The sequence below is a fragment of the Marmota flaviventris genome, chromosome 12, assembly GCF_047511675.1.
Source record: "Marmota flaviventris isolate mMarFla1 chromosome 12, mMarFla1.hap1, whole genome shotgun sequence".
Lineage (NCBI taxonomy): Eukaryota > Metazoa > Chordata > Mammalia > Rodentia > Sciuridae > Marmota > Marmota flaviventris.
The window spans coordinates 96,710,238-96,719,526 of NC_092509.1; the positions used below are offsets into that span (position 1 = coordinate 96,710,238).

The 9,289-nt window shown below is 46.2% G+C and overlaps 1 protein-coding gene across 1 annotated transcript; it reads right to left on the reverse strand.

Moving 5' to 3' along the window:
* Nucleotides 1-1,531: 1,531 nt before the first annotated feature.
* Ier5 (immediate early response 5) lies at nucleotides 1,532-3,652 on the reverse strand. The gene has a single exon (XM_027934919.2). It carries the CDS (start codon nucleotides 3,443-3,445, stop codon nucleotides 2,507-2,509), a length of 939 nt encoding a protein of 312 aa, XP_027790720.2. The 5' UTR covers nucleotides 3,446-3,652; the 3' UTR covers nucleotides 1,532-2,506.
* Nucleotides 3,653-9,289: the final 5,637 nt, after the last annotated feature.

Here is a 9,289-nt window from a genome sequence, read left to right on the forward strand (position 1 = left end):
GCCCACGCTCTAACCATTATACTATACTGCTTCTGCAATAAAAAGATTTTTTTTTTTTCAAATTTCCTGCACAGATTTATTCCCCTATCAAATATGCCAATTTGCATTCTCTAAATTAAGCAGACACATGGTCCCATGGTTCATCTTAATGTGATACCAAGGATCAACAGGAACTTTAGACTCATCCAAAACATACAGCTCTCTTTAACACACCAAATGTTACCCCCTTTCAAATATAAAAATACAGAGATAGCTGTTCAAGCATAATAATTACTTTCTAGCAACAGGAAATATCTGACAACTTCAGTTTAAGCAGTAATCACTCAATTGATCTTGGGTGGCTATTACAGAACTTAAGTAGCTAATCTCTGGAAGAAAAACAAGTCAATTTAACAAGACCCTAATTAGACAATTTTATTCTGTGCATACTGATGGAGCATAAAGTAAAAGTTCCCCTATGCTTAAGGAACCACTAATAAGATTTGCAAACATCAAAGGGATAGCCTACTCAGCTATGATAGACATTCTTATAATTGGGACTTTAGCTAAGGTCAAAGCATCATCCATATATGCTCTCTTTGCTTAAAGATCAAAACCTTTATTTAAAGTCTCTTTCCTCATTTTCTCCCATTTCTTAACACTGTTTACTCAGAAAATCAGTACCATCTTTTAAAGTTCTGGGAACCATGTTTTAAAACATCACTCGCTAAATGGTTAGCTTCTGAGATTACTGAATACCTTTCAGATATTGAACATTTTGCTTTAGACACAAAGTTCCCTTAAAAGTAGTAATCTTAGTAAAATGACTTGGCTGTCATCACTTCAGTGTTGATCATGACCCAAATGCTGATGTCATTGTCTAGGTGACAAAAGCAAATCAAGTTTTGCTAAATGAGAATTTACCTAGTCTTCCTTGGCCTCCTTCCTTTTCCGGTTTGACACATGCAATTTCAATTTCACTTTCACTAATTCATTTACTTTCTACAGCTATACCAGTAAAAGGGAAGAAAAAAAAGAATTTCCATCCTGGCATCTAGTGGAATGCTGAGATGGATCTGGCCATTTGGACAAGTCAGCTTCATCAGCCTTTTGTGAGGTTCTAATGGGCTTTTAAAGAAAGCTACTAACTTTTCCCCCCTTTCAACACAAATCTAAAAGATGATCCATGGCATTAGCAACAGGAAACTAGAAGAATTTTTATGGAATGTGGTTAGGAAGGGCTTCAAAAGTTAGCACTTACTTAATATTAGACCCTGTCAGATTGGGCTGTAGAAAATCAAATTGACCTAAATCGACTTGAGAAAAGGCAGCTGTAGTGGCAGGTTTCAAGCCACTGGCTGTCACTGATGCAGTCCTAGGATGTTGAGGGGTAAAACCTTAAGGTTGTCCCTTTTGATACTCAGTGAAGTCAGTAAACAATGTCCTCAGTCTGTGAATGACTGATAGTGAGGAACCACACCTTAAATTTTCTAGCCCAGGCCTTAGCTTACCACAAAACCCAGGCAGGTGATTAGAGAAGGAGGCAGTGAAGTTGCTTCAAAATATTTAATACGTGTTAGACACGTAAAGTTACATTTTTTTATACAAAAATCAATACAACGAAGGAGAAAATACTGTACAAAAACCTTATCAGCTCCCCCAACCTTTATACAACAAAGACTGGAGTCACCATATCTACAAAACCATAAGGTCTTTCCACTTAGGGCTTTTGTCTGTAAACTTTGTTTCATTAAACACTTTTTAAAAGCACTGTGTAGTAGTTCTGAGCTAGAGCTTTTAAAAATATATCTCTTCTTTATAAACTCCATATTTCCAAGCTTGAACTCTTTCGTGAAGTTCGTCAAGCTTTCTCCCCCTGTGGGGAAGCAAAGGTCCCTTAATAGCCCCCTTTCCCAGAGCGATCACAGGGTATAAACGTTTCTTCTGTGCTGGAGAATGGTGGGGAGGAAGAGAAGTACTACAGGTCTCCGCTCCAGACCAAGTCCCTCTAGTCTGAGGAAATCCTGGGAGGAAACGCCACTCCTGGCCCTGGTGTGGTCCTAGCTTTCGTGAGAGGGGTGTGTGTAAAGTCCCTCCCTCCCCGGAGAACGAGTGGGGAACTCCCCGGCCGCGAGCCTCGCAGCCGCTTCCTTCTCTGTGCGGCCGGCAGAGGAAAGTCCCTGTCTGCCCCCAAAGTCATAAGCCCCGGGGAAGGGGTGGTGCATTCCAGAAGGACAAAACAAGTCTTAATTCAACAAGACAAACTTACAGACACACGGACATACACATACACAAAAATTAACGATCGTCCTCTTCCAATAAGCCTCCAACTCCAGGTCTCAGGATGAGACTTGGAGTGTCGGCACAGCCCGGCTGCCCAGCCGGGGACAGTGCGCGCTGCCCGGCAGCATCAGTCTCCCCAAGGCGCTCAGCGCCTGCGGTCCCTGGGGCGTCCTTGCGGCCCGGAGCGGTCCGGCGCTCGCTTTGGGGACGCCGCGATTCAACCTCACCCCGGCGGGGCCGGGGCTCAGAAGGCCACGATGGCTGTGCTCCAAGGGTTAATGTCTCTCAGCACCGGCTTATCGCAGCAGATCTGCCCGGGCTCGGCGGCTTCCGCACCGCTCTCCTCCGCCTCTTCTTTCTCCCGGCCGCCCCCGGGGCTTTTCCGCAAGAGTCCCGAGAAGCTGGAACCGAAGATGCTAATGAGGTTAGCCACGTTCCCGGTCTCCATCTCCTCCTCGCCGTCCTGCTCGCCCGCGCTCGGCTGCTCCTCCAAGTTCCGGCGCGGCTTCTTCAGCGGGGTCGAGTCCGGCGCCGGGCAGCCCGCGTGGCCGCCGCCTGCCCCCGCCGCGCCGCGCTTCCTGGGGCACACCACAGGCGGCGCGGGGGGCTCCTCCTCGACGGGCCGCGGCGCGCAGCAGCAGTCGGCGCCGGGGGACGCGCCCGGCTGGTCCTCCCCTCCTGCGGGGCAGCCGCAGGGGCGTCGCGCAGCGCGCAGCCTCTCCGGGAGAAAGTCCGAGACTCCCCCGGCCGCTGCCACGCGGCCCCAGGTAGCCTCCGTTGCGTCCGCCTCTCGGCCCGGAGGAGCGTCCCCAGCTCCGGCCACCGCTCCCGCCGGTTCCGCGTCTCCCGCCCGCGGCGCGTCTGGGACGGCTGGGCGCTCCGGCTGCGGCTGGGTCTCCTGCCAGGCGGCAAGGGCGGTGGGCGGAGGCGGCTCCCCCCAGCCGGCAGGGGGGCCGGCCGCCGGCTCCCCGGGCTGCTGCGGCGGCGGCACTGGGGTCTCGGTGGAACCGGCCAGGTAGAAGCCGGGACACGGGTCACTCAGGTAGACCTGGCGGGCGCTGCGCAGCACCAGCGAGACCAGGAGGTTCTTGTGCAGCTTGATGCCGCCGCGCTGGACCCGCGAGTTGTAGATCTTGCCCAGGGAGATGCTGACGATGCGGTGAGCCTCCAGCTTGAACTCCATCCTGCCTCCTCTGCACTGGGAGGGCACCGAGGGGTCGGGGGTGAGCCCCGGCTCAGGTTCAGAAGCTGGGAGAGGGTCGGGAAGCGTAAACAAGCCCGCCCCCGGGGGTACAGCCTCGATAATTTAGGGCTCCAAAGAGAAACCACTCCGGGGACGCGCGCTGCCCTCTTACCCTCTCCTCATCTAACCACCACCTAGTTTCGGATCCGGTCGCTAAACTGAGACTGCCGGGCCGCCCCGCGGTTTATATAGACTCCGCGAACGCCAATCACGAAGCGCCGCCAACCGTTCTGGGCTGGCCTGCGCGCCCTTGTGCGCCGCGCGCTGCCAATCGGAGGCGGAGGAGGAGCGTCAGGGCCGGTTCGAACGTTAGTCCCGCGGAGCAGGCTCTTAAAGGGGGCGATGGCTGGCGGCCACCGAGCAGTGCCGGTGGGGCCTGGAATCGACGGCGGTGCTGGGGCATGGGGGCTCGCAGTGGTGTTTGTAGTTAAAGATTCTGGGTTGTGTGCTGGCTTGCCAGAACCAAAGCGAATGGAACCTTTGAACTTTCATCTGAGTATGGTGGTGGACTCTGCTCCACCATAAAGTCCTGATCCTTCCCAGGTCATTGGTGCCCTCCCTGCCTTGCCACCATTTCCAGTTATACACACCGTAAACCTAGGCTATTCTGACAAAAATAGAGATGATGGCAATACGCGGCAGGAGATACGAAACGGTATTACCACAGGGCATTTGGCAGGTATTTGGAAGAGCCCCTTGCCCACTGGAGTCACACACTCTTAGGAGCTAATGATTCTAACCTCAAAGAAAAGGGGGATTCTAGAAGTTCTCAACTTTCTGGCCTCTTATCAAGGAATTCTGTCAAGGTCCAAAGTTATTGGTTCTCCACTAAAGTCAGCATCTGTCACTTGTTCCCTAGAATGTAGAACAAACCCAGTTGCCAGTTAAATGGAAGATGTTACACGTTTCTCCACAGCGATTTTTCTTCGACGCAAGAACTGACTAATCTGCCCTTGGGAAAATCTAGCAAGTTCTAAAAATACAAATAGAGAAGCTCTGGGTTCCCATAATGATGTCATATTTTTATTTGTGTGGAGGAAGGGTGTTCTAGAATTTTTTGGCCAGTCAACAAAAATCTGTCTACTGGTTTATTTTTTATTTTTACTTTTTAGGCCCTGGGGAATAGACCCAGGGGTACTTTATCAACAGAGCTGCATTCCCAGTCTTCTTTATTTTGAAACAGGGTCTCACAAAGTTGCTGAGGGTCTCAGAGTTGTTGAGACTGGCCTTGAACTTGGGATCCTCCTGCCTCAGCCACTGGGTCGCTGGAATTGCAGGAGACTCCATCTACTGATTCTTACAAGTCCATGGCATAAGGTTAAAATCACCACAGAGTTATAACAGGGTCCTGAACTGGGAAGGTGAAGAGTCATTTCCTAGTTAGACCCACCTAAGCTCCATCACAGACCTGCCTTATGAGTCTGTGTAAATAACCTGAGGACCTTTGAGTTTCTTCAAATCTAAGATGTCTAAGATGTCTCTTATATGTCTACCTTAATATGCTGAAGACAAATGACAACTCTCAGCTACAATCTGAATAAAAATAACTTTGTTGGAATACAAACAATTGGCCTGGTCCTGCATCAGGATTTGACCAAGCTATGAGTTTCTTTAGGAGGAATACTAATGAAAGGTGGACTTTAACACGGCCAGTTCACAATCAGGATGCTTCCAGAGGACTTGATGCCTCCATAATGTCATTTATTTATTTATTTATTTATTTATTTATTTTTTTGAGATAGGGTCTGGCTAAGTTGCCGAGGATGACCTCTTAACTTTCAATCTTCTTGGCTCAGCTTCCCAAGTGGCTGGCATTGTAGGTTTGTGCCACCAAGCCCCACCAGTAATCTTATTTTTGCCCATAATTTATTGCTGGTAACTGAGACACAGACCATGAGACCTAGAGTTCCTCTGCTCTAGGAATTTTCAGTCCACATAAAGAAGGAGATAAATAATCACAAGAATTATTACAAAACCTGGCAGCATATGTTGAGCAATAACATGATGTGCTAGTCAGCTGTTCATCTCTGTGCCCCAAATACCTAACAAGAGCGAATTAGAAGAGGAAAAGTTTATTTGGGTCTTAGTCCATGGTTGGCCGACTCTGTTGCTCTAGGCCTGAGGTGAGGCAGAACGTCATGGCAAAAGGGCCTGGTGGAGGAAAGCTGTGAGCTCCCGGCAGCCAGGAGGTGGAGAGGAACCAAGGACAAGATGTAGTCGGAGGGCACACCCCCAGTGACCTACTTCCTCCAGCCACACCCCACCTACATACAGTTACCACCCAGTAGACCATTCATTAAGCTATCAAATAGATGAATCTGCTAATGAGGTTACACCTCTGATCATTCCTGCATTAATTAAAACAAGAGCTTTTCAGGGGCATTCAAGATCCAAAGCATAACACATGAGAATTTTTTTTTTCTTTTGTTTTTTCTTTCTTTAGGTTTGATTCCCTATAAAAACAATGCTTAAGAACACCGGCTTCTTGGGTTGGAATCTCAGCTCTGCCTTTTTCTTGCTGTGTGCTGTTTTGGAGATTTGTTCCAGCCTTGTTTGAACACAGAAATAATAGTACCTACCTCTTAAGAGTTTCTGTGAAGAACAAACAAGGTAACACATTCAAAACTCTTAGAATAGCAGCTGACATGTAGTAAGTGATCAATATATATTACTTATTATAACATGTTATCCTATGCATGAACTTGAGATGGGAGAGGAGACCAGAAAAGGAAGAAACACAGATGAGGGAAAGTTTTATCAAAGAAAGTATATTTGAGGAGGTGTTGGAAACCCCTGAGGGAGGTTCCACAAGTTCTAAGCAGTGGACAAGGATGTGGTGCAGGGAACATCTACCTCATTTTGCAGGTGTGGTGGGCAGCACCAAAAAGTAAGCAGGGAACTGAGCCTCGGGCTGCTGATGTGGATTGTTGATAACTCAGGGAGGAGATAGGGCTACAGGGACCTACTGAGGGTTGTTGAGCCAAAGAACACAGAATGGATTCTAGAACAATTGGTACTCAGAATGCTGAAATTTGAAAGCTCTTCTGAGCATTTAGGCAAAGTGTCATGAGGCCTGAACTAGTTGGAGGAAGTAAGAATGAAAAAACCAAGAGACAAAAAGAACTTTAGTGATGATCGGGGACTCCCCCCATCCCCAACATACACACATACACACACTCACTCTGGGAAGCAGATTATTGACACACTCTTGCCTTGGTGACCCCTTTCTCACCACATGAACTGAGCTGTCCCACCACCCATCACTGCCCTCGTTACTTTCTCCTGTTCTTCCCAGGGGCCCTTCTAGACCACACACTCATCAAAGGCAGGAGCCTGTCTCACATCTGCAACTAGGAGACAGTGAAAATATGGCACCGTTGGGTACTAACCATCAAAGTAGGGTACAGTGCCAGGGATCGTGGAGGGTTTCTGCAGAAGGGACTAGAAGGCAGGAACAGGAGCATTCAAGGGGCTGGGGAAAGAAGTTCTGTCGACAGGCATGGAAGCACTTCAATGTTTTAACAACAGGAGTGATAATGCACTGGGATTGGTGGATCCTTAGTGACAACAGTGTCTACCAAGCACCAGGCTGGTCACTTCACATATATTATTCAGCATCCTTATGAAGTTCTGAGAGGAGGAGGTCTCATTATCTTCATTTACAGGTAAGCGAACTAGGACCCCGAGAGGTTAAGTGAGTCTCCCAAAGTCATGGAGAGGGTAGGATTCAATTCCAAACTTATTTAAAACTTAAGTTTGGGGCTCTTGGTTAGATTGCCTGGCTCCACCTCTTCTGTGAGATCTGTGGAAAGTTATTTTACCTCTAGGTAAAATGAGAAAACTGTGTCCTAGTTTTGTGACATGGGTAGGTTATTTAACCCCCCTGTGCCTCAGTCTACTGTGTAAGATAGAAATGATAAATATACTAAATTGCTTATACAGTCCCTATCACCATCTAAGTACCTAACTAAGTCTTTGTTGTTGTTTTTGTTGTTATGAATGTGGTTATTATTACTCCACGGCCTAGCACAGTACTGGACATGTGGTAAGTACATGCCAGTACTTGTTGAATTTGGAATGCTTTTCCTAATATACCACATAGTGGGTGCCTAATAAATGTCTGCTGATTTGAAATTATTAATAACCACAATTATAATCAGGGTTTCCCCTAATTCTGAGCCAATAAAATGGAATTTTTAGAATTCATCTCTGGAGACCCTGGGCTCTTATGATCAGAAAACTTTACCTCCACTACCAAAGTGGGAAGATAGAAAGAAGATTCTTCAAAACTTTAGCAACAGATAAGCAAGCTAGAATTTGCTGTAACCAATCTTTGAGATTTTTTTTTCAGTTAAAAAAAAATTGGTAGGGCTGGGGTTGTGGCTCAGCGGTAGAGCGCTTGCCTCGCATGTGCGAGACCCTGGGTTTGATCCTCAGCACCACATAAAAATAAATAAGTGAAATAAAGGTATTGTGGCCAACTACAACTAAAAAAAAAAAAAAATTGGTAGCAGGATCAGAAGTAGCAGGGACTTGCCCCAGTTTCCTCCACCTGGCACAGAAAGGTTAGTACTGGGAGTGTCAGCCCCACTGTCCCCACAAATATCTGAAGCACTTAAACACTATCTGGGCTTGGGCCTCAGGATTCCTTTCAGCACAGGGCCAGTCTGTCTGTCCACTGTCGTTGACTTTATTTCTTGCCCACCCTGTTTATACAAGTAATTGAAAGCCAAGTATCATTATCAGTTGATAAAGCAATTTCTATTGCCTTCAATTGAGTCTAGTCTATATAAGAGCAATGCAAACCCACTACAGATATAGACATAATAGCTACATGAGATGTTGCAGTTAGTGTGAAGAGGGTGCATGAGAAAAGCTATAGGCACTGTCTCTATTTTTTAATGTGGTGACATTTGGAGTTTTAATTTTATTTATTTGCCAAGGTTCCTTGTGCAATCGAATAACCATTTATATGAAATCCATATTCCTTAAGGGAAAAGCTCTATAAGAATACATTATTAGGAGCTGGAGGTGTAGCTGAGTGGTAGAGCCAGGCATGTGTGAGGCACTGGGTTCGATCAGCAGCACCACATAAAAAATAAATAAATAGAATAAAGGTATTGTGTCCATCTACAACTAAAAATATTTTTTAAAAATACATTATTAATGGGCACGGTGGCACATGCCTGTATTCCTAGTGACTCAGGGGATTGAGGCAAGAGGATCCCAAGTTCAAAGCCAGCCTGAGCAACCTAATGAGACCTATCTCAAAACTAAAAATATAAAAGGACTGGGGATGTAGCACAGTGGTAGAGCATTCCTGGATGCAATCCCCAGTATCACCAAATAAAGAAAATATACATAATACACACATATATATATCTACATATATACACATACACACTCTTTATGTAAGTAATAATCTTCTTTCTCTTCTAAAAGACAAGTCCAGTTTTAATTCATCCCTTTTCTCTCTCACTATTCTGAAATATTTTACATCTTTTCTGGTTGTTTGACTTCTCTAGAATTTCTTTATATTCAAATAGTGTTTGACTTGGGATGAGCACCACAACTCTTTTTCCTCTTCCATATTTCCTTTACTTACAGCCCCAGCCTCATTCTTGCCCTAAATTTTATATCTTTGCTTGGAAAACCTCAAATTGTTTTTTTTAATGATCATCTTTTTTTTTTCACCCTGACTTCTTTAAAACTCACAGAGAAAACAGATTCCTCAATTAGATGAGCAATCAAACTCATTACAATGAGCCCAGTATCTTCTAAAGC